This window comes from Oncorhynchus mykiss, chromosome 23, assembly GCF_013265735.2.
Source record: "Oncorhynchus mykiss isolate Arlee chromosome 23, USDA_OmykA_1.1, whole genome shotgun sequence".
In the NCBI taxonomy this organism is placed as follows: Eukaryota; Metazoa; Chordata; class Actinopteri; order Salmoniformes; family Salmonidae; genus Oncorhynchus; species Oncorhynchus mykiss.
The window spans coordinates 62,404,259-62,429,032 of record NC_048587.1 but is presented as its reverse complement, the minus strand read 5'-3'; the positions used below and the strand labels follow the sequence as shown (position 1 = coordinate 62,429,032).

General features: G+C 44.5%; 2 protein-coding genes and 1 long non-coding RNA gene across 7 annotated transcripts in view; all 3 read right to left on the bottom strand.

Moving 5' to 3' along the window:
- LOC118943940 (E3 ubiquitin-protein ligase pellino homolog 1-like) overlaps window positions 1–3,189 on the bottom strand; it is a 45,968-nt gene extending 42,779 nt beyond the window's left edge. The window contains exon 1 of one of the 2 annotated variants that reach the window (XM_036961012.1): window positions 3,057–3,189. The gene's annotated coding sequence lies outside the window, so the exon portion shown is untranslated. Of the gene's footprint in view, window positions 1–2,446; window positions 2,992–3,056 lie in introns of those variants that run through there. The other variant, XM_036961011.1, reaches the window with a different exon arrangement.
- Window positions 3,190–12,867: 9,678 nt separating this feature from the next.
- LOC118943939 lies at window positions 12,868–13,373 on the bottom strand. Its single transcript, XR_005039289.1, has 2 exons — window positions 13,033–13,373; window positions 12,868–12,969 (listed from the first exon to the last, which is right to left on the bottom strand). It is a non-coding gene; the product is annotated as an uncharacterized LOC118943939 (long non-coding RNA).
- Window positions 13,374–14,610: 1,237 nt separating this feature from the next.
- Window positions 14,611–24,774, bottom strand: part of LOC118936589 (ABC transporter G family member 20-like) — a 71,022-nt gene continuing 60,858 nt past the window's right edge. For all 4 annotated transcript variants that reach the window (XM_036961003.1, XM_036961007.1, XM_036961006.1 and 1 more), the window contains 3 exons: window positions 22,899–23,058; window positions 21,211–21,315; window positions 14,611–19,424 (listed from right to left, as the gene is read on the bottom strand). In XM_036961003.1, the coding sequence (XP_036816898.1) occupies window positions 19,318–19,424; window positions 21,211–21,315; window positions 22,899–23,058 (372 nt within the window). In that variant the 3' untranslated portion in view covers window positions 14,611–19,317. The remainder of the gene's footprint in view (window positions 19,425–21,210; window positions 21,316–22,898; window positions 23,059–24,774) is intronic.

The window sequence follows — 24,774 nt, the reverse complement described above, 5'->3', positions numbered from 1 at the left end:
GCAGCATTTGTAATGTTGTGAACTGCTAGACTAAAAGGTAGAGCTTCAGAACACAAACAGACTTAGTTGTTTTTTCCCTGTTAAATATTTCTCCAGTCAGGTGCAGAAGCAAACTGCCCCCGTGTCCAGATTTGACATTTTCTTTCAGCTCAGGTGTTGGCAGGTCCTTCCATGTATGAATGACCTCATGTGCGTAATTAAGACCGAGAGAGATGGAGAAGTAGGGAAAGAGAGAAGCAGAGAGGGTGAGGGACTGTTTGGAATATACCTAAAGAATTAGAAGGGAAGAAGAAGAGAGACAGAGACCGAGAGAGAGACTGTTTGGAATATACCTAAAGAATTAGAAGGGAAGAAGTAGAGAGAGACAGAGACTGATATAGACTCGAGGTGTAGAGACTAAGAAAGAGAGACCAACAGTCAATCTGCGCCCAGCAATTTGGAAAAAGGTCTGATGATGTTTTACCAGGCCTTTGTCTTTCTATCCCCACTAACAGAAACGACAGTAAAAACATACCCACTGTCTGACCCACTTTCCATGACAAACCCTGGTAATCCTCCATCTCACATGCACAAACCCAGCACACTGAATGGAGCGAATAAGCTGAACTGAAGAGTAGTGTGCCAAGCTTCACATACACACTGCAGAGTGTAGCCTACAGCCTAGCCTAAGCTGCTCAGATGTCCCTAGCCTCATACACGCACAGTTACGACCCGGGGAACTTACCCAGGCCTGTCATTCAGAGTACAGACTCATAAGCTTACAGTATGCACAAACGTAAGCAAAAAAACACACACGTACACACCCACAGTTATGACCTGGGGAACTACCCAGGCATTCCATTCAGAGTCCAGGCACATACAGAGTGCACACACACAGGCCAAAACACACAGGCCTACAGTGTGTTAACACAAACACACAGTACCAAGCCTCATGACGCAACAGCTCCAGAGAACAGCACACATCACGTACACACAGACACAGAAGACCTGCTGGATAGGTGGGGGTTCCTACAGACACTCTGGATAGGTGGGGGTTCCTACAGACACTCTGGATAGGTGGGGGTTCCTACAGACACTCTGGATAGGTGGGGGTTCCTACAGACACTCTGGATAGGTGGGCGTTCCTACAGACACTCTGGATAGGTGGGCGTTCCTACAGACACTCTGGATAGGTGGGCGTTCCTACAGACACTCTGGATAGGTGGGGGTTCCTACAGACACTCTGGATAGGTGGGGGTTCCTACAGACCTACAGATTCAATAGAAGACAGACCCCCCCCAGACCCTCTGGAGTGGGACAGACCCCCCCCCTTCAGACCCTCTGGAGTGGGACAGACCCCCCCCAGACCCTCTGGAGTGGGACAGACCCCCCCCCAGACCCTCTGGAGTGGGAAGGGGTGTGTGTATTACTATCCTTGAGGGTAATGGAAATGCCCAAAAGTCCCCACTGGGATAGTAAAACAAGTCCCCACTGGGATAGTAAAACAAGTCCCCACTAGGATAGTAAAACAAGGCACATTATCCCTAGTGGGGACATTTCCCACATCCCCAGAAGGACAAACACTATTTTAAGTTTAGGGGTTCGGTTTTGTGTTTTAGTTACAACTAGGGCTAAGTTCAGGAGTCAGGTTAAGGCTAGGTACCCACAAGGATAGTAAAACATATGGTGGTGGTGGTGGTGGTGTGTGTGTGTACATCCACAAGGTTAAAAACAAAACATATTCTGACCAAAAATCAGTTTGTAAACAACATGTTTACCCGTGGCAATGCAATGACGACAACGTTTGTAACTAAACAATAGCTGAGTGGCAAGTCAAATCACCATTCGAGCTATTGATCAGCTAAGAGATAAGATAATTGGAAAGGGGGAACCGAATGATTGATACGACAACGGGACATGGATGTCAAAAAGGCGGATCCAAGTCATCGCCAGACCGGACCAACAAAGGCAGAAGCAGGGCTAGCCAACAGATCAGATGCTTGAACGAGGGAATGATATCCCACTCCAACTTGACATGCAAAACCTAGTTTGTTGGTTAGCTCAGTTGGTAGACAAAGCCGGAATAGTGCGTTCGATTCCCGGGACCACCATGCGTAAAAACGTAAGGATTTATGACTAAATAGCTTTGGATACATTACAATGACCCAAAAATAAATAGTTATGATTAACGTTAAGAGAAGATTTGGTTATAGCCTAAATTATGACCATTATTAGTTAGCTAGCTAGGTTTTTGAGAGGAATAACCAGCTACTGTAACGTTAACGTTACCTGGCACATCTCTCCACCAGCAAGCAATCATATTAGCTAGCTAGCCTACTGTCCCTTATGTTAGCTAGCCAGCGGGTTCACAAAGGAAAACAGGAGATTGTCAACTGATTGGCAAGCTAATATGGTTAGTTATCTTGTGTAAATGAGAGGAAGGTTATTGTTAGGTAGTTTTACTTACAGCGGAGTCGATGCGCTCCTCCTGCCGAGACACACCGCTCAGTGAGCGGGTGACAACCATCTACCACCCGCCGCTTCAGACCAAGTTCGTTGAGTTAGCTTGTTTACCAGCTAACAAAGGCAATTTGTCAACAAATATCAATGTTTGATACAAAAAAAGTCAGAATGGCCAATCATACGACGCTTTCGTGTTGGCTTTCTTCCTGTATAAAGTTACATTCCCCCAAATGTTGTTTTTTAATGCTTCGCTCCGTGCGGACAGCAGAATAATATGTTGGAGGTGTGTTGAACATAAACAGAGACGTCTCGTTTTGAATTGTAGCTAACTCCGATCCGAGAAAAACCTGCCGCGTATGATGCGAAAGGGATTGTGGATATCGTAGTTGAGCTCTCGACCTAACAAGGCACCGCAGAGTATCTAAACCTGTCATTGAAGCCACCATGCAAGTACTTGTTTTGAAATGTGACGTGCAAGTTGTTTATATATTATGCATTCATGTGGTAGTCTACAGAGCATGTAATAAAACTGAGTAAAACCACGCAGTCCGTCAAAGAAGACGACAAAGCATGTACCCTCTTAGGCCTAACTCCCACCTATCTGAGATACCTACTGCAGCCCTCTGGTCCCCAAAGCACACGCATCCCTGCGTTGCTCCTCTTTTCAGCTCTCTGCAGCTAGCGACTGGAACGAGCTGCCAAAAACACTGGACAGTTGTATCTCTTCATTCAAAGACTCAATCATGGACACTCTTAGTGACAGTTGGACTGCTCCACGTGATGCATTGTTGTCTCTACCTTCTTGCCCTTTGTGCTGTTGTCTGTGCCCAATCATGTTTGTACCATGTTTTGTGGTGCTACCATGTTGTTGTCATGTTGTGTTGCTACCATGCTGTGTTGTCATGTTGTGTTGCTACCATGCTGTGTTGTCATGTTGTGTTGCTACCATGTTGTTGTCATGTTGTGTTGCTATCATGCTGTGCTATCATGTTGTGTTGCTACCATGCTGTGTTGTCATGTTGTGTTGCTACCATGCTGTGTTGTCATGTTGTGTTGCTACCATGCTGTGTTGTCATGTTGTGTTGTCATGTTGTGTTCCTACCATGCTGTGTTGTCATGTTGTGTTCCTACCATGCTGTGTTGTCATGTGTTGCTACCATGCTGTGTTGTCATGTTGTGTTGTCATGTTGTGTTCCTACCATGCTGTGTTGTCATGTTGTGTTGCTACCATGCTGTGTTGTCATGTTGTGTTGTCATGTTGTGTTCCTACCATGCTGTGTTGTCATGTTGTGTTGCTACCATGCTGTGTTGTCATGTTGTGTTGCTACCATGCTGTGTTGTCATGTTGTGTTGCTACCATGCTGTGTTGTCATGTTGTGTTGTCATGTTGTGTTCCTACCATGCTGTGTTGTCATGTTGTGTTCCTACCATGCTGTGTTGTCATGTTGTGTTCCTACCATGCTGTGTTGTCATGTGTTGCTACCATGCTGTGTTGTCATGTTGTGTTGTCATGTTGTGTTCCTACCATGCTGTGTTGTCATGTTGTGTTGCTACCATGCTGTGTTGTCATGTTGTGTTGTCATGTTGTGTTCCTACCATGCTGTGTTGTCATGTTGTGTTCCTACCATGCTGTGTTGTCATGTTGTGTTCCTACCATGCTGTGTTGTCATGTGTTGCTACCATGCTGTGTTGTCATGTTGTGTTGTCATGTTGTGTTCCTACCATGCTGTGTTGTCATGTTGTGTTGCTACCATGCTGTGTTGTCATGTTGTGTTGTCATGTTGTGTTCCTACCATGCTGTGTTGTCATGTTGTGTTGCTACCATGCTGTGTTGTCATGTTGTGTTGCTACCATGCTGTGTTGTCATGTTGTGTTGCTACCATGCTGTGTTGTCATGTTGTGTTGTCATGTTGTGTTCCTACCATGCTGTATTGTCATGTTGTGTTCCTACCATGCTGTGTTGTCATGTGTTGCTACCATGCTGTGTTGTCATGTTGTGTTGTCATGTTGTGTTCCTACCATGCTGTGTTGTCATGTTGTGTTGTCATGTTGTGTTGCTACCATGCTGTGTTGTCATGTGTTGTTATCATGCTATGTTGTTGTCTAAGGTCTCTCTTTATGCAGTGTTGTCTCTCTTGTCGTGATGTGTATTTTGTCCTATATTTTTTATTTTTAACACCAACCACAGGAGGTATTTTGGTAGGCCGTCATTGTAAATAAGGATTTGTTCTTAACTGACTTGCCTAGTTAAGTAAAAGTTTAAAAAAAAACAGAAAAGGGCAATATAATATTGCTCATTCAGGTGAACCTAGTAATTTACTGGTCTTATGTCAATCAAACCGTATGTAACAAGGCAGGAACCAAAGTGTTGGTCAGTGTTTCCCAAGGGACGCTACTTACTGGGGAGCATTTAAAATGGTATTAAACCACACCCCATGAACTTGTGCAGATGAACGTTTTTGTGATGTGTCGTCCATGCTGAATGGTTGCTATGTACATTTATGTTGTGGGGTGTGGTCCTGTGTTCTGAGATGGTATGTTTCTTTGTCAGTGCTTGTTCGTAGTGAGCCGTAGGCGCTTGAACATTAGGTCATGTTTCTGTGGATAGATCCTAGCTATCAAACCCTAGGCAGAAAGAATTCTTCCTTCTCCCTACAGTTTTCAGCAGTCAACTTCGCTCGCGAACTACAATCCCGATGCTGTTGAGAAATGTCAATAATCATTGCTTGCGATACTGCTTTTCGAAACATATGGCCCTTTCATCAGCGATAAATCATCTTTTAAATAAAAATGATACTTACTGCAACAGTTTTGCACAGATCCACACAGCTATGGGTGCCTCCAACCGCCAGAACTATTCTCCAGTTAACACTTACACACAGGTGTTCGGAGCACACTAGATAGCAATTTTAGCACAGGTGGTCGCCTCAGTCTTCCGTCTGTTTTCCATAAACAAGCACTGTAACATGGAGATATGTGTGGAAGCACTAACCCTAATCCTATGAGGGCGTGTATCAATTGAATCTTTTGTTTTTTTTAAAATAAATTCTCACTGATATAAAAGATAAGGCCCTTATGCAAGAGTATAAGGACTTTATGGGTTGACTGGCCCTCCGCTGTTGTGCCGGGCTGAACAACATCTACCTGTGACCATATTCATGATACAGAGCTCCCTCCTACCTTATTGCTGAGGTATAGATCTTGGGTTCGATAGATCCCAGCCCGTTATATAATCTCGCTCTACTCCAGACCTTCATGCCACACAGATGTATCATTGTATATGTGGCAAATTCCCTCAAATGTAGTATACTATATAGGGAATACTAGGCTGCTAACTTCATTTGGGACTCTCTCTCTCCCACAGAGGAGTTTGAGACAGGCTGTAACAAGCCACAGAAGTCTGGTTGCATGGGACTCACGGTCTACTGCCCTCACAGCCGATGGTGGACACTCATCGTGTGTGACCAACATGTCACCCGTGTGAACCTGTTCTATAGATGCCAGCACCCTAGATGTCATTGGAAGGGTGAAATTGAATGGAGTCATAACATAAACCTACAGGCAGAGAGGGCTTTCCTTCTCATTCCGTAGGAGGGTGTATGTGCTTGTGTGTGTGAGTGTGTGTTGAGAGAGAGAGTGAGATAGTGTGTGTGTGTCCATGCCAGCGTTTGTCTGTCTGTGTAGGGTTGGCGTGTAAATTCATTACATATAATCAGTTACATGTCATCTGATTACAAAAAAAAACTGAGCGAGTCTGACCACAAGTCAGAGATCACTATGATGACATCAAATGTGTTGAGATGGATCCTTTTTGTCTTCTTCTAATGCCTCTTAAGGGGAAAGTAATCCAAAAGTAACCGAAAGTAATCAGATTACGTTACTGAGTTTGGGTAATGCAAAATATATGTAACTGATTATAATTTGCATAGCTAACTAGTAACTATAACTATAGAAAGTAACTTAGCCTGCATACGTGCGTGCGTACGTGTCTCCTACACCAGTGGTTCCTAAACTGTGGGTCGGGACCCACTTGTGGGTCGCGGGATGACATTGCCACCCCAAGAAATACATTTTCGGGATAGAAAAATGCTTTCAGTGTAAACGTAAACTAAAACCAAGTATGTAAAAAGATAATGGACCTATACATCTGACAATAATAGCCTATATTCTTTGAGAATTTAAAAACAAATCAACTTAAAAAAGCAAATGTTTCTCTCAGCTCAATGGAAAAGTGTATAGAATTTCAGGAAAGTGGATTTAAAATGGCAACATTTCTTTCAGCGCCATGCCAGGACGTGTGGAATTGCAGGAGAATAGCTTAGAAACCAACATTTTCTCTTAATATTTTTGACTTATTCTTTGGTCTGTGTATGTTTTTTGGGGGGTTTGCGGCTCAAAATACACCTCAATTCTTGGGTCACAAAGGAAGAAAACCTGGGGACCCTTGTCCTACACCTTACATGGAAGTCAAGGTGATCCCCAGGATGCAGTACGTGGGACAATTCAACTGGGGCCAAAGACAGATTAAATACTCATTCAACTAGACGGTGGTCAAGGTAATCAAAAACACACACTTCCTCCCCCCTCTCACTGTCAGAGGACTATAAAACACACAGCTACGGCCTGGGCTGTGGATTTGATTCTCACGGGGTCCAGTATGAAAATGTATGCACTCACTAATGTATGTCTGATAAATGACTCAAATATATATTTTTATGTAAGCGTGTTAGGTAAAGGCTTAGAGAGAGAAAGAGCATGTGTGTAGTCCCTGCTGTAGTCCCATGTCCCATCCTATTCCCTATATAGTGCCCAGAGCTCTGGTCAACAGCTACGGCCCCCTATTCCCTACTTTTAACCAGAGCTCTGGGCACTACATAGGGAATAGGATGGGACATGGGACTACAGCAGGGACTACACACATACTCTCTCTCTAAAGCCTTTACCTAACACGCTTACATAAAAATATATATTTTAGTCATTTATCAGACGCTCTGCAACTTACAGTAGTGAGTGCATACATTTTCATACAGGTCCCCCGTGAGAATCAAATCCACAGCCCAGGCCGTAGCAAGTGCCACGCTCTACCGACCGAGCCACACGGGAACATACAGTATATAGGCCCATGTTCTAATCTCTGTTGACAAACTACCTGCTACTCCTGTTTATGTTGCCATGGCTACAACACCAACACAACACCTCCCTTTAACACTTCCAACGTTGGGACAGAGCACCTCTAGAGTCAAGACCTGGGTTCAAGTACTATTTGAAATAATTGCTTTAGCTGGTCCTTGATTGAGCTTGCCTGGCGCAATCGACCAATAGAATAGTTGCAACATGCAAACTTCACCCATGTGGCACGTGGTCTCTACGCCAGGCAGGCTAGGGGAGAATGCTACAAGTATTTAAAAGGTTGCAAATGGTATTTGAACACAGCAGGTCTGACTCAGGCGCTTTGACTCCACATGCAAAAGCACACAGGCTGCTTCAGGTCTGATGGATGTTTAGCAAATAGTTATCTTTCCAAAAGGCCACTGAAGTGAATACACCTCTGTATGAGGACTCGTGAAACATCAAACTGGAACTCAAGAGTTACATTCTGAAGGGGCTCAATTCAAAGAGACCACTGTGTTCTGCTCTGCTCTTAACAACAGTGCATTTCAGGGTGTTGTTGTTGTTTTCGGGGCTAAAGCAACAAAACATAGCAACAACAGGATTGCATTCAGCAGCGCAAAGGGCACCTAAAGAACGTGTGTGTGTGTGGAGGGAAGCCTGGTGGTGTCACAGGATTATCACAGGCTCTGGTGTTTAGGGGCCGGCTCGTGCACTGTTGTCAGGCTGCCATGGAGACAGTGACCAGGAACACGTTTTTACAATGTTTAGCATAATGCAGGGAATTTACAGGGAGCATGCAGATGACTGGGCAGAGTCACCTACCCGATCTACCTGTATTTGTGTAACACAGTTTGGTGAGAAAGAGAGAGAAGCTATTAGTACAAGTTCAAGTGTTGGTCGTCTGTAGGTCACATGACACCAAGGGATTCACACCAATAGGAAAAGCCCATGCTCTAAATAAGACATCCAATTTAAATAAAGTGTCCTTGACTTTTGAACCAGGACCAATACCATCAGACATCAACAGAAACAACACCGATCAAAATCTCGATTTTAATAAGATCAAACCAGGTCAAAATGAGTTACAAAATAACCTTTTAAAGGCTCATTAGGCACCAAACAACAGTAAACAAACAGTCAGGGACTGCCTGAAATTGTCCAATAACAAACCCTCATTATCATTCTAAAAACATTTTACCTCTTTTTCATGAAAACCAATTGGTAGCTACAGTCTTGTCCCATTGCTGAAACTCCTGTAAGGACGGCTAGGCCAAACCCTCCCATAACCTGGATGACGCTGGATCAATTGTGTGCCACCTCATGGATCTCCCGGTCGCAGCCGGATGCAACACAGCCCAGGATCGAACCCGGATCTGTAGTGACGCCTCCAGCACTGCAATGAGGTGCCTTAGACCGCTGCGCCACTCAGGAGGCCCGTAAGAAACCCACAATTTTGTTTTCTGTTGCACATCATTTTGAAACATTTTGCTACAGTAACCCCCATAGAGCACAATAAGGGCAGGTCTAACCCCTATAGAGCACAATAAGGGCAGGCCTAACCCCCATAGAGCTCAATAAGGCCAGCTCAACCTGGCTGTGCTGCTGCTCCAGTTTCAACTGTTCTGCCTTATTATTATTCGACCATGCTGATCATTTATGAACATTTGAACATCTTGGCCATGTTCTGTTATAATCTCCACCCGGCACAGCCAGAAGAGGACTGGCCATCCCACATATGCTCTCTCTAATTCTCTCTTTCTTTCTCTCTCTCGGAGGACCTGAGCCCTAGGACCATGCCCCAGGAATACCTGACATGATGACTCCTTGCTGTCCCCAGTCCACCTGACTGTGCTGCTGCTCCAGTTTCAACTATTCTGCCTTATTATTATTCGACCATGCTGGTCATTTATGAACATTTGAACATCTTGACCATGTTTTGTTATAATCTCCACCCGGCACAGCCAGAAGAGGACTGGCCACCCCACATAGCCTGGTTCCTCTCTAGGTTTCTTCCTAGGTTTTGGCCTTTCTAGGGAGTTTTTCCTAGCCACCGTGCTTCTTCACCTGCATTGCTTGCTGTTTGGGGTTTTAGGCTGGGTTTCTGTACAGCACTTTGAGATATCAGCTGATGTACGAAGGGCTATATAAAATAAATTTGATTGATTGATTGAATAAGGGCAGGCCTAACCCCCATAGAGCTCAATAAGGGCAGGCCTGCCCTTCCTTCCCCTCCTTCAACTGTACTACTGGTCTGCCCAAATCCGCAACATGCTAACATGGATCACAAAGAGACAAGAGTCAACGTGGATTCAGATAGAAGCCCAATCCTGTGGTTCATTGCCCTTAAGCTCAATTATATTCATTAATAACTTTAGTGAAGTGGGCAACATAGCCAAAACCTTTGCGATTTACAGCACCCTACTAGCGTGGAGGGACTGTAAGAAATACCTGGGCATTTCCTCCCAAATATGTTCTCACTCGCCTATAGTAGGCAACCCAGACTTGCCAAAAGCCCTGAGGGATGCCAACTTTAATCTTTGGCATACTCTAGGAATCAGGACCTTTTCAGACCTATTTCATCAGAAAACCACTACACTGAAATCCTTTCAAGAGCTCTGCAGTGAATTCGATCCCATTTTTTAAAATATCTTCAAATTAGACATGTAATTTCCTCATTTACCTCCAAGAGGAGGTTTAGAACTCAGTTGAATGAAGTTGAAACCCTTCTTGTCACAGCACAATCCATTAAAGGCAAAATATCATACATCTATAGACTCCTTTCTGAGAAAGGAAGCTCCTCCTTTACTCCTTTGAAAATAATCTGGGAAAAGGACCTTGGTCTGACTATCAGTGATGAGTTATGGGCGGAGGTTTGCGACAGGGTATACTGCTCCTCTACCAGTGTAAAAATGAAAGAATCTAATTACACATTTTTGTACAAATTTTATTATACTCCTTTGAAACTCCATAGAATGAAAACAGATATGTCTCCTAACTGTAAAAGATGTACCTCTGAAAGTGGAACCTATATGCATGTATTTTGGAGCTGTAGGGAGATTGCCAGATTCTGGCAATCTGTACATACTGCTGCACAGAAAATACTAGATGTACAGTTTGATATGACCCCGTGTATCTATCTTCTTAATGCCCAGCAGGACTTTGTTCTTGATCCTGACAGAGAAAATTTGCTCATGACTATTACATACTTTGCTAAGAAATGTATTCTTCTATTGTGGGCCTCTAATACCCCTCCTACATTTAAAATGTGGATTGACCAGATTGTTGACTTTCTCCCTCTTGAAAAGCTCACTTATGACCTCCACAAGAGACAGCCCAAGTTTGATAGACTCTGGTCTCCACTATTCAACTATATTTCAAACTGGACAGAGTGAACGGGGTGACTAGGGAAATGCGCAGATACATGTTGTGTAAGGTACTGTAAAACCTAAAAACGAACTATTGTCCCGTCGTCTCAGCGAATGCTTGAAATAGCTGATAAGAACCTTGATAGTGCTGCTGCAAGTGTTATGTTTTTTTTTTGTGTGTGTTTTTATTTTAATTTCGTTTTTGAGTACGTGTGCGTATGTGTGTGTGTGTGTATGTATATGTGCGTATGTATGTACGTACGTATGTATGTATGTATATATATATGTACCAAGGAAAATATATAGATTAAGAAAAATAAATGCTTTTATTTGACTTTATCATTCATTTTAATTGTATTTTTATTTTTTCAAAAGTATTATTATTTTTTTATTTTTAATTTTTTTAAAGCCTGTCACATCTGTGAATGTGGAATGTGTTTTGTTGGTTGATTGAAAAACAAGAAAACTTAATATAACTTTAAATTGAAAAAAATAAGGGCAGGTCTAACCCGCATAGAGCTCAATAAGGGCAGGCCTAACCCCCATAGAGCTCAATAAGGGCAGGCCTAACCCCCATAGAGGCACGCATATATTTGCAGCCAGCAAGTATCTATAGGGTGCCATAGACTGGAGGAGAACACAATGACCCTCTCAATGCAATAAGATCACACCTTCTCTTTCTCAGTCCCTCTGTTACTCTCTTCCTCTCCATCTCTCTTTATTTCTCTCCCCCCTTGCCTCTCTCCCCATTTCACATAGAACCATGCATGTGACTCCACCTGACTGAGAAACACCCCCAGGTATAAACCATGCAGGTGACTAAACCCTGACTGAGAAACGCCCCCAGGTATAAACCATGCATGTGACTAAACCCTGACTGAGAAACGCCCCCAGGTATAAACCATGCATGTGACTAAACCCTGACTGAGAAACACCCCCAGGTATAAACCATGCATGTGACTAAACCCTGACTGAAAAACACCCCCAGGTATAAACCATGCAGGTGACTAAACCCTGACTGGGAAACGCCCCCAGGTATAAACCATGCAGGTGACTAAACCCTGACTGAAAAACACCCCCAGGTATAAGCCATGCAGGTGACTAAACCCTGACTGGGAAACGCCCCCAGGTATAAGCCATGCAGGTGACTAAACACTGACTGGGAAACGCACCCAGGTATAAACCATGCAGGTGACTACACCCTGACTGAGAAACACCCCCAGGTATAGACCATGCAGGTGACTACACCCTGACAGAGAAACACCCCCAGGTATAAACCATGCATGTAACTACACCCTGACTGAGAAACGCCCCCAGGTATAAACCATGCAGGTGACTAAACCCTGACTGTGAAACGCCCCCAGGTATAAACCATGCATGTGACTACACCCTGACTGAGAAACGCCCCCAGGTATAAACCATGTAGGTGACTGAACCCTGACTGGGAAACGCCCCCAGGTATAAACCATGTAGGTGACTAAACCCTGACAGAGAAACGCCCCCAGGTATAAACCATGCAGGTGACTACACCCTGACAGAGAAACGCCCCCAGGTATAAACCATGCAGGTGACTACACCCTGACAGAGAAACGCCCCCAGGTATAAACCATGCAGGTGACTACACCCTGACAGAGAAACGCCCCCAGGTATAAACCATGCAGGTGACTACACCCTGACAGAGAAACACCCCCAGGTATAAACCATGCAGGTGACTACACCCTGACAGAGAGACACCCCCAGGTATAAACCATGCAGGTGACTACACCCTGACTGAGAAACACCCCCAGGTATAAACCATGCAGGTGACTACACCCTGACTGTGAAACGCTCCCAGGTATAAACCATGCAGGTGACTACACCCTGACAGAGAAACACCCCCAGGTATAAACCATGCAACATGAGTCAGCAGAGCACCATCAGCAGGAAAATCAACCCAACCAAAGACACGTTACTCATGAAGGTTTTATTGTTTCAGAGACATGAAGAGTTTTTCAGAGCACGTTCGCTGTCACAGCATATACATGACATCACAGAGGAGTGTGGATCAGACCTGGGTTCAGCACGTTCGCTGTCACAGCATATACATGACATCACAGAGGAGTGTGGATCAAACCTGGGTTCAGCACGTTCGCTGTCACAGCATATACATGACGTCACAGAGGAGTGTGGATCAGACCTGGGTTCAGCACGTTTGCTGTCACAGCATATACATGACGTCACAGAGGAGTGTGGATCAGACCTGGGTTCAGCACGTTCGCTGTCACAGCATATACATGACGTCACAGAGGAGTGTGGATCAGACCTGGGTACAAATACTACACTGAACCAGACTATAAACGCAACATGCAACAATTTCAAAGATTTTACTGAGTTACAGTTCATATGAGGAAATCAGTCAATTGAAATAAATTCATTAGGCCCTAATCAATGGATTTCACATAACCGGGAATACAGATATGCATCTGTTGGTCACAGATACCTTTAAAAAAAAAAGTAAGGCGTGGATCATAAAACCAGTCAGTATCTGGTGGGACCATCGTTTGCCTAATGCAGCGTGACACATCTCCTTCACATAGAGTTGATCAGGCTGTTGATTGTGGCCAGAGGAATGTTGTCCCGCTCCTCTTCCATGGCTGGGGGAAGTTGATGAATATTGGCGGGAACTGGAACACGCCATCCCAAAGATGCTCAATGGGTGGTGAGATGTCTGGTGAGCATGCAGGCCATGGAAGAACTGGAACATTTTCAGCTTCCAGGAATTGTGTACAGATCCTTGTGACATGGATTCAGCATCACCATGCTGAAACATGAGGTGATGGCGGCGGATGAATGGCACGACAATGGGCCTTAGGATCTCGTCACGGCATCTCTGTGCATTCAAATTACAATCAATAAATGCAATTGTGTTTGTTGTCCGTAGCTTAGGCCTGCCCATACCACAACACCACCAGCACCATGGGGCACTCTGTTCACAACATTGACAGCAAACTGCTCACCCACACGAAGCCAGACACACTGTCTGCTATCTGCCCGGTATAGTTGAAACCAGGATACATCTGTGAAGAGCACACTTCTCCATTGTGCCAGTGGCCATCAAAGGTGAGCATTTGCCCACTGAAGTGGGTAACGATGCCGAACTGCAGTCAGGTCAGGACCCTGGTGAGGACGACAGGCATACTGATGATCTACCCTGAGGCGGTTTCTGACAGTTTGTGCACAAATAATTTTTTTGTGCAGACCCAGTTTCATCAGCTGTCCAGTTGGCTGGTCTCAGACGATCCCACAGGTGAAGAAGCCGGATGTGGAGGTCCTGGGCTAGCGTGGTTACACGTGGTCTGTGGTTGTGAGGCCGGTTGGACGGAATGCCAAATTCTCTAAAATGATGTTGGAGGCGGCTTATGGTAGAGAAATTAAATTAAATTCTCTGACAACAGCTCTGGTGGAGATTCCTGCAGTCAGCATGCCAATTGCACGCTCCCTCTAAACTTGAGACATCTGTGGCAAAACGGAACATTTTAGAGTGGCCTTTTATTGTCCCCAGCACAAGGTGTACCTGTGTAATGATCATGCTGTTTAATCAGCTTCTTGATATGCCACACCTGTCAGGTGGATGGATTATCTTGACAAAAGAGAAAATGCTCACTAACTGGGATGGAAAAAAAATAGTGAACAAAATTTGAGAGAAAGGAGCTTTTTGTGCACATGGAACATTTCTGGGAACTTTTATTTCAGCTCATAAAACATAGGACCAACACTTCTTGCGCTTATTTTTGTTCAGTATATTCAAAATACAGTAACTTAAAATCCTTTAGCTGGGCTCGATCATGTTTGCCTGGCACAATGGAACCAATAGAATAGTTGCAAAACTGCAAACCCCGCCCATCTCGTATTCCAGACAGGCTAAAAGCAAAGGATGAAATGATTCGAAAGATTCCAAATAGTATTTGAACCCAGGTCTGGTATGAATACATATATAAAAGGCCCTTTGGGGGGGAACATGGAGGAGGTAGAAGTATAGAGTCACAGACACCAGCAGAGCTGACGCTGTGGCTGTGTTCCAAATGCTACCCTATTGCCTTTATAGTGCACTACCTTTGACCAGTACCCATAGGCCTCTGGTAAAAAATGAGTGCACTATGTAGAGAATAGGGTGCCATTTGGGACGCATCCTATACATTATGGCAGCTAACACGTTACCTGAACCCTATGCCCTGGCATAAGGCCTACATATCATTGACAAAACAAATGACATGAATAGTCTTAAAATGATCTATAAGCTAGTTGGCTAGTGGTAACTAGCTGACCTAGATAACAGTTTGGTGTCATGACAGTGTTAAGTCAGTTGTCATAAGCTGACATAACAGGTTATATATATATATATATATTATGCCTGTTATAACAGGGCTACAATCTAATGAAGGATTTGATGGATTTCCAACCCCAACTCCAGTTTGTGTTATGTCAGTCGTCATAAGATAAGTCACAAGTCATCTGCAGTCACACGTGTTTATAACACCTGTTATGTCATTTGTAAGACACATACATCCCAGATGAATGTGGATGTGTCCCTTAAGATGTGGGAAATAGCAGCACAAAGCAAAACACATAAAAGGCAACGGAGCGTGAGCAAAACAGGAAACACAATAAATATGGCGTTCCACATGAATTAACACTCAATAAACTCCAAGGTTCAGCCGTGATGGTCCTTGACCTCTTGACCCCAATGCGATACATATAAATATTTATGTCACTTTCCTCAATTGAAACTTGATTTGTATAACACTCTCTCTCTCTCTATAATACAAACTAGACTTTTCTAAAATATACCACGTTAAACAAGGTCGTTTAAGAATGCACCCCAAATGCCAACCCTATTCCTTATATATATATAGTGCACTACTTTTGACCAGGGCCCATAGGGGTTTGGTCAAAAAAAATAGTGCACTATGTAGGGAATAGGGTGCCATTTGGGAAGCACTGTAAATGTAACTTCTGCAGTTACCTTGAAAAGTTGCCTTACGGTCTAAAATTCACAATTCTTCAGAAAACATCAATCAATTTCAGTAACACACATGCTGGTGTAGATGCTTTAGCTTCATAAGTTAACATGGTACCTTCTCTATTATCATATTTATCAACCAGAAACCGAATGACGTGAACTAGCTCCTTCTGCCGTGAGCTCGTTTCAGCCTTTTGTCTGTTCAAGTCATCAGCACTTTGTCGGTTCGATGCGTGTAAACATATTTCTCATTCAGTAATAATGGTCAATGGCACGACTTCGAAGGATGGACACTAGAAATACAAGATACGAAATCTCAGAACCCCCGGAATACCACGGGCTGCTGTCAATCGTCCCCAAACCCAATAGAAACTCTGAAATATATAGAGAGCTCCCATTGGATCAGAGAAATGTATTGATCCCGGCTCAGGGAAGTTAAGAGACCTCAATATCTGTTGTTGGACACTTTGATTTCACATATGGAATAATACATTATAATATACCAGCAGTAATAAAACACAATGAGTGGACATGCTGGAGAGATGTCATTAAAACAGAACTGACTGGATACTCTTTGCTGTGGTACATGTCCAAGGGCTTTACCCAGCAGCCACCACTCTGTCCAGCAGCAGGGGGGTGATGGGAAGACAAAAGTAATTAAAAGCTGATGACCTTCTCAGGTAACACACACACACACACACACACACAATTTATTGTTGTATATTCATGTATTTTTAGATGTGTGTGACTGTCCTTGTCTATCAGTGTACCAGTGTTTTGTTACTTGTCATGTTGTGTGTTTTAGGTGGACCCCAGGAAGAGTAGCTGCTGCTTCTGCAAAAGATAACAGGGATCCCAATAAACAAACACGACCACTGACAGAACTGTCAACCACGACGGGACAAGCCCCATGCAATCACCGTCAGGACAATCAATCAAACTGCCCTTTTTTATAAGGGGTATGAGGCAAGCACAGGCACACAACAGACTCCAGAGATACTGCATTCCACCAATAACCAGAAGCCAAGGCTACTTCAGCAGCAAGCCAATACTGGGAGGTTAGATCACCTGGTAACCAATAGAGAGACAGGGTCACCACTTCCTGTCAAAACAGGCAACAGGAAGCAAAACAGAACAAAATACAGATAAGAGACCAGAGCTCATATCCACAAATAACCTCAGAATTGGTAGGCTGGTCTAGGATCAGGTCCCCTCCTGTCCATGTAATCTTATTCATTATGATTTAAATGGCAAAACTGGTCCTAGATCAGCACTTCCACTCTGCTTTATGAATTCAGACCCAGAGGCCCCTGGAAATAGCGGTGGACAAAAATAAGTTTAGTTTTTTTTTTGTCCGACATTGAGTTTAGCATTTCAGTTCATCAAAATATACTTCTATCCATACTGTAGTGCAGATGGGATAGCTCCTCCCCCGTGGGTTCTACTGTCCACCTTCTGCTAGTCGCTCATTGGTTGGTGGGCGTGCCATGATGAGGTTAGTCAGTTGTCTGGGAGGTTTGCTCGCATGCTAATCGCACGGACGTGGACATCGTTCTGTGGCCGAGCGCCTGGACAGAGCCGGGCCGAGCGCCTGGACAGAGCCGGGCCGAGCGCCTGGACAGAGCCGGGCCGAGCGCCTGGACAGAGCCGGGCCGAGCGCCTGGACAGAGCCGGGCCGAGCGCCTGGACAGAGCCGGGCCGAGCCCCTGGACAGAGCCGGGCCGAGCGCCTGGACAGAGCCGGGCCGAGCGCCTGGACAGAGCCGGTGTCGCCACCAGTTGTAGAAGAACATCTACTGAACAGGAACTCCCATCATCAGAGAACATCCTTCAGTAAAACGTCTGTGAAACGGGAGTCCTTCTTGGCCATTCTTTACCCACACACCAGTAGCTAAGAAGAGCTCTATCCAGTAACACCACAATACCAAAAACATTCAAATTGTATTCTTTTTTTTACACACAGTTCCCTCAAAAAATATGAAATATATAGTATAATAAATCTCTCTATCATGTGTGTAAATACCGTCAACATATACTGTAGAAGAGGTTATTCATAAACCCTCAACAGCAACTCTAAATATAACCCTCCAATCAATGCAGTGTTATGTTGAGAACAGGTGGTACAAGTTAAACATGCCTAAGGTCAGATCATACATGACAGTGATCAGGAACCCTATTATCAAGCGTCTCAGAGTAAGGGTGTTGATCTAGGATCAGTTTAGCCGTTTGCATCACAATAAATCATTATTATTATGGACAGGGAGGACCTGACCCTAGATCAGCACTTCTACTCCACAGTGTTTCTCAACCTCAGTTCTCTGGCTCCACCAGCCGTTGGACTGATGTCTGATTCACACTATAGCAACGACCTGAACCGTTATTGGCTCTGATATTTTCTCTTCACACGATCCTTTCCAACATGGTTTCAGCAGCTATGGTGGACGCGTCACCAGGCTAGCCCAGTACAGCTTGGCCCGGCCCTGCACTGTGAATCAGACAATACTCCCAGCAAGCACATAACGTTCTGAGAACCATAGGTTTCTTAGAGCTTGGTCAGAGCGTGGTTGTTCTATGGTTATTTAGCATACAACCTTCCCACAACTTCCCGGGAATGGTGCAGGATAGTTAATTGGCTTTGGAACATTCTCAGCACATTTAATGAACTTGACAACAAAATAAACGTATTTTGGTATTTCATTACGTTATGTATTTCAACGTTTCATATAAGTTCAAATACAGCTACATTTCATTTCAATGTTGGTAATGTTCTCCAACTGGTTTGACATTGGGAATGTTCTCAGATAGTTCAGAGAAGTAGGACGTGACAATTTAGCTTGTTCCTGGAACTTCTCTTCTCAGAATGTTTGAAGAACTTTTCAGTTTTACCGGTCAGGAAACTATGGCTTCCTTCCCACAACCAATGTGAAACCAAAAAACATACGTTCCTACCACTTCAAAGGAACCAAATGTGCTAGCTGGGCTGTATGTAATAAAGTAGGCTGTAAAACAACTGGGTTGAGAAACATTGCCTGCAGGGCAGATTCAGGCGGTTGAAACATTCAAAGCATTGCAGCATGAAAGACGACAACATAAAAGAGCAGCCACAACTCTCTAATGGAATAGCGAACGCTATCCTTTCTATGAAGTAGAGTTCTACCTGCAAGATTTGGAATGATTCGCCCCACCTAGTAGTCCTTCACCCATAGACTCTGGTTCTCAGGGTTAGCTAGTTGGCAAGCAGGAGGGGGGAGGAGGGGGTGTGATTGTGCGTGTCGGTGTGGGTGAGGGTCTGTCTGCAAGATGACCTCTGGAAAAGCAGCACTTTCTCCCTTAAAGCACAGTGTCCCCCGACACAGACATCCTGAGACTAGGAAGCCCCCCTCCCCCCCGGGTAGACGTCTCAGGTCCTCAGCTTGAGGATGACGATGGCCAGGATGACGAAGAAAGTGTTCCAGCCCAGGGTGACAGCGAAGCCTCGCCACACCATCATCCTGGAGAGACCCCAGCCTGAGGGAGAGACGTCATCACACGATGTGTGTGTTGTGTCAGTTTGACATGGAAGCTCAGGTCCTACTGTGACGTGAAGATGAGACAGGCAGACAGACAGGCAGACAGACAGACAGACAGACAGACAGACAGACAGACAGACAGACAGACAGAGCAGGATATCTGTCCTCCACTAGAAGCCCATGACTAAGTCACGTGTGTCTGTCTGACTACTGGCACTGTGAATCATTTAGAACACTGTGTGACTACTGGCATTGTGAATCATTTAGAACACTGTGTGACTACTGCATTGTGAATCATTTAGAACACTGTGTGACTACTGGCATTGTGAATCATTTAGAACACTGTGTGACTACTGCATTGTGAATCATTTAGAACACTGTGTGACTACTGGCATTGTGAATCATTTAGAACACTGTGTGACTACTGGCATTGTGAATCATTTAGAACACTGTGTGACTACTGCATTGTGAATCATTTAGAACACTGTGTGACTACTGGCATTGTGAATAATTTAGAACACTGTGTGACTACTGGCATTGTGAATCATTTAGAACACTGTGTGACTACTGGCATTGTGAATCATTTAGAACACTGTGTGACTACTGCATTGTGAATCATTTAGAACACTGTGTGACTACTGGCATTGTGAATAATTTAGAACACTGTGTGACTACTGCATTGTGAATCATTTAGAACACTGTGTGACTACTGGCATTGTGAATCATTTAGAACACTGTGTGACTACTGGCATTGTGAATCATTTAGAACACTGTGTGACTACTGCATTGTGAATCATTTAGAACACTGTGTGACTACTGGCATTGTGAATCATTTAGAACACTGTATGACTACTGGCATTGTGAATCATTTAGAACACTGTGTGACTACTGGCATTGTGAATCATTTAGAACACTGTGTGACTACTGCATTGTGAATCATTTAGAACACTGTGTGACTACTGGCATTGTGAATCATTTAGAACACTGTGTGACTACTGCATTGTGAATAATTTAGAACACTGTGTGACTACTGGCATTGTGAATCATTTAGAACACTGTGTGACTACTGCATTGTGAATCATTTAGAACACTGTGTGACTACTGCATTGTGAATCATTTAGAACACTGTGTGACTACTGGCATTGTGAATCATTTAGAACACTGTGTGACTACTGCATTGTGAATCATTTAGAACACTGTGTGACTACTGGCATTGTGAATCATTTAGAACACTGTGTGACTACTGGCATTGTGAATCATTTAGACCACTGTGTGACTACTGGCATTGTGAATCATTTAGAACACTGTGTGACTACTGCATTGTGAATCATTTAGAACAATGTGTGACTACTGCATTGTGAATCATTTAGAACACTGTGTGACTACTGCATTGTGAATCATTTAGAACACTGTGTGACTACTGCATTGTGAATCATTTAGAACACTGTGTGACTACTGGCATTGTGAATCATTTAGAACACTGTGTGACTACTGGCATTGTGACACATTTAGAACACTGTGTGACTACTGGCATTGTGAATCATTTAGAACACTGTGTGACTACTGCATTGTGAATCATTTAGAACACTGTGTGACTACTGGCATTGTGAATCATTTAGAACACTTCACTGCTGATTCCGGACGAATCAGGTGTCTAAAGTCTCAGGTAACACGTGTGTGTGTGTGTGTGTGTGTGTGTGTGTGTGTGTGTGTGTGTGTGTGTGTGTGTGTGTGTGTGTGTGTGTGTGTCTGTGTCTGTGTGTGTGTGTCTGTGTGTGTGTTACCTCTGTACATGATGCATCGTAGGGCTTCAGAAGCGTAGGTCTGGGGCAGGGCCAAACTGATGTAACGTAGTGGATAGGGGATGCACTCCACAGGCCAGATTATACCTGTAGAGAGAGGAGGAAAGAGACTGTCTTAGAGAAAGAGACTTAGAGAAAGAGAGAGAGAGAGACAGAGAAAGAGAGACTTAGAGAAAGAGAGAGAGACTTAGAGAAAGAGAGAGAGAGACAGAGAAAGAGAGAGAGAGACTTAGAGAAAGAGAGAGAGACAAAGAGAGAGAGAGAGGGAGAGAGACAGAGAGAGAGAGAGAGAGAGAGAGAGAGAGAGAGAAACTTAGAGAAAGAGAGAGAGAGAGAGAGAGAGAGAGAAACAGAGAAAGAGAGAGAGAGAGAGAGAGAGAAAGAGACTTAGAGAAAGAGAGAGAGAGAGAAACTTAGAGAAAGAGAGAGACAGAGAAAGAGAGAGACAGAGAAAGAGAGAGACAGAGAAAGAGAGAGAGAGAGAAAGAGAGAGAGACAGAGAAAGAGAAAGAGAGACTTAGAGAAAGAGAGAGACAGAGAAAGAGAGAGACAGAGAAAGAGAGAGACAGAGAAAGAGAGACTTAGAGAAAGAGAGAGAGACTTAGAGAAAGAGGGAGTGTCAGAGAAAGAGAGAGAGAGACTTGGAGAAAGAGGGAGTGTCAGAGAAAGAGAGAGTCTGTCAGAGAAAGAGTTGAAAGAACTGAACTAGAATTTAACTGAATAACATTTTATTAAACTTAATTGTGAGAACATGTAAGAGCTAATATTGTAGATTTACAAAGTTACCCCCCCATAAAATACTACTGAGGTGTGTGTGTGTGTGTGTGTGTGTGTGTGTGTGTGTGTGTGTATATGTGTGTGTATCCTTGTGTGTGTGTAAGACCTGGGTTCAAATAATATTAAGGGTATGTGAATTACTTTCAAAAACATTTAGAATAATTGAGATATTTTGTTTTTGATAAGACAATTAGCTGAAAATACTCAAACACTCCCATGCATTTAACCGAGGCATTTGAAAATAGTTTTTGAAAAAACTTGCAAATAGTAATAACTAATAATATAAAGAGTAGGCTATTTAAAATCATTTGAAAACACTTTAAAATACTTTCAACAGAAATTGATTCAGTATTTAAATAACAAATACACATGTATTTCAACCCAGGTTTGGTGCGTGTGCGTGCTAGCGTGTGTGACGTACCACTGACGATGAGGTTGAGGTAAAAGACAGTGTGTGTGTGCGTGCTAGCGTGTGTGACGTACCACTGACGATGAGGTTGAGGTAAAAGACAGTGTGTGTGTGCGTGCTAGCGTGTGTGACGTACCACTGACGATGAGGTTGAGGTAAAAGACAGTGTGTGTGTGCGTGCTAGCGTGTGTGACGTACCACTGACGATGAGGTTGAGGTAAAAGACAGTGTGTGTGTGCGTGCTAGCGTGTGTGACGTACCACTGACGATGAGGTTGAGGTAAAAGACAGTGTGTGTGTGTGTGTGTGTGACGTACCACTGACGATGAGGTTGAGGTAAAAGACAGTGTGTGTGTGTGTGTGTGACGTACCACTGACGATGAGGTTGAGGTAAAAGACAGTGTGTGTGTGACGTACCACTGACGATGAGGTTGAGGTAAAAGACAGTGTGTGTGTGTGTGTGTGTGTGTGTGTGTGTGACGTACCACTGACGATGAGGTTGGGGTAGAAGACACCCAGGGCAGCCTGGTTGGCGTTCTGTTCATCATCGATGGCAGATGAGATGACCAGACCAAAGGAGATGCCAGTCACACCCTGCAGCCCAATCAGAGCTATAACCAACACCAGGCTCCCCTCATTAGGGATCTGGAGGGAGGGAGAAAGGGCGGAGGGAGGGGGGAGGGAGGGGGAGAGGCGGAGGAGGGGGGAGGGAGGGAAGAGGCAGAGGAGGGGGGAGGAGAAGAGGCAGAGGAGGGGGGAGGAGAAGAGGTAGAGGAGGGGGGAGGAGAAGAGGCAGAGGAGGGGGGAGGGCAAGAGGCAGGGGAGGGAGGGGAAGAGGCAGAGGAGGGGGGAGGAGAAGAGGCAGAGGAGGGGGGAGGGGAAGAGGCAGGGGAGGGGGGGGGAGGAGGCAGAGGAGGGGGGAGGAGAAGAGGCAGAGGAGGGGGAGGGAAAGAGGCAGGGGAGGGGAAGAGGCAGAGGAGGGGGAGGGAGGGGAGAGGCAAAGGAGGGGGGAGAGGCAGAGGAGGGAGGGGAGAGGCAGAGGAGGGGAGGGAGGGTGGAGAGGCAAAGGAGCGGGGAGAGGCAGAGGAGGGAGGAGGGAGGGGAAGAAGCAGAGGAGGGGGAGAGTCAGAGGAGGGGGAGAGAGGGGGAGAGGCAAAGGAGGGGGAGAGACATAGGAGGGGGAGGGAGGGGGAGGGGGAGAGGCAGAGGAGAGAGGGGAGAGACAGAGGAGGGGGAGGGAGGGTGGAGAGGTCGAGGTGTAGGGGAAAAGATGGGTGGGATGGGGAGAGGTGGAAGGGGAGAGAGAGAGAGAGATTATGTTGGATGGGAGGAGACAGTAAAAAGTGAGAAAGACAGAAAAGGAGGGATGGTAACAAGAGAGAGGAAGGTGAAAGAGCATGTCATGTTATTCAATGATATAGTGTCTGTTACATTGTCACAATACAGAGACCTGTGTGTGTGTGTGTGTGTGTGTGTGTGTGTGTGTGTGTGTGTGTGTGTGTGTGTGTGTGCGTGTGTGTGCGTGTGCGTGTACGGGTGTGTGAGTGTGTGTGTGTCTGTCTGTCTGTCTCCACTGACAAGGTGTATAAAAATAGACTGCAGGGAGAAAGCACATGGCTGCTCCGTTGCCACAGCAATCAAAGGCTGTTGTCGTGGTGATTCCTTAGATATGATGGACTCAGGTACTGGTAAGAATAGAAATATATACTCCAGACACCTCTTTGGACTATGTGGCGGCAGGGTAGCCTAGTTAGGGAGAGGCGGGAGGCTAATGTCTCAACTGGCCAATGGCCAGGGGAAATGCAGAGCGCCAGATTCAAATAAAATGATATAAAATTCAAACTTTCATTAAATCACACATGTAAGATACTCAATTAAAGCTACACTCGTTGTGAATCCAGCTAACATGTCATATTTTAAAAATGCTTTTCGGCGAAAGCATAAGAAGCTATTATCTGATAGCCTGCACCGTCTACACCAGCAGTAAACAAAGAGGGTAGCATATTACAACCCTGCAGACGCAACACAAAACGCTGAAATAAAATATAAAACATGCCTTTGACGAGCTTCTTTTGTTGGCACTCCAATATGTCCCATAAACATCACAATTGGTCCTTTTGTTCGATTAATTCCGTCCATATATATCCAAAATGTCAATTTATTTGAAGTGTTTGATCCAGAAAAAAACAGCGCCACTACAAAATATTTCAAAAGTTGCCTATAAACTTTGCCAAAATATTTCAAACTACTTTTGTAATACAACTTTAGGTATTTTAAACATTAATAATCGATCAAATTGTAGACGGGTCTTTCTGTGTTCAATACAGGAATGAAAACAAACCAGCGCCACTTTTCACGTCT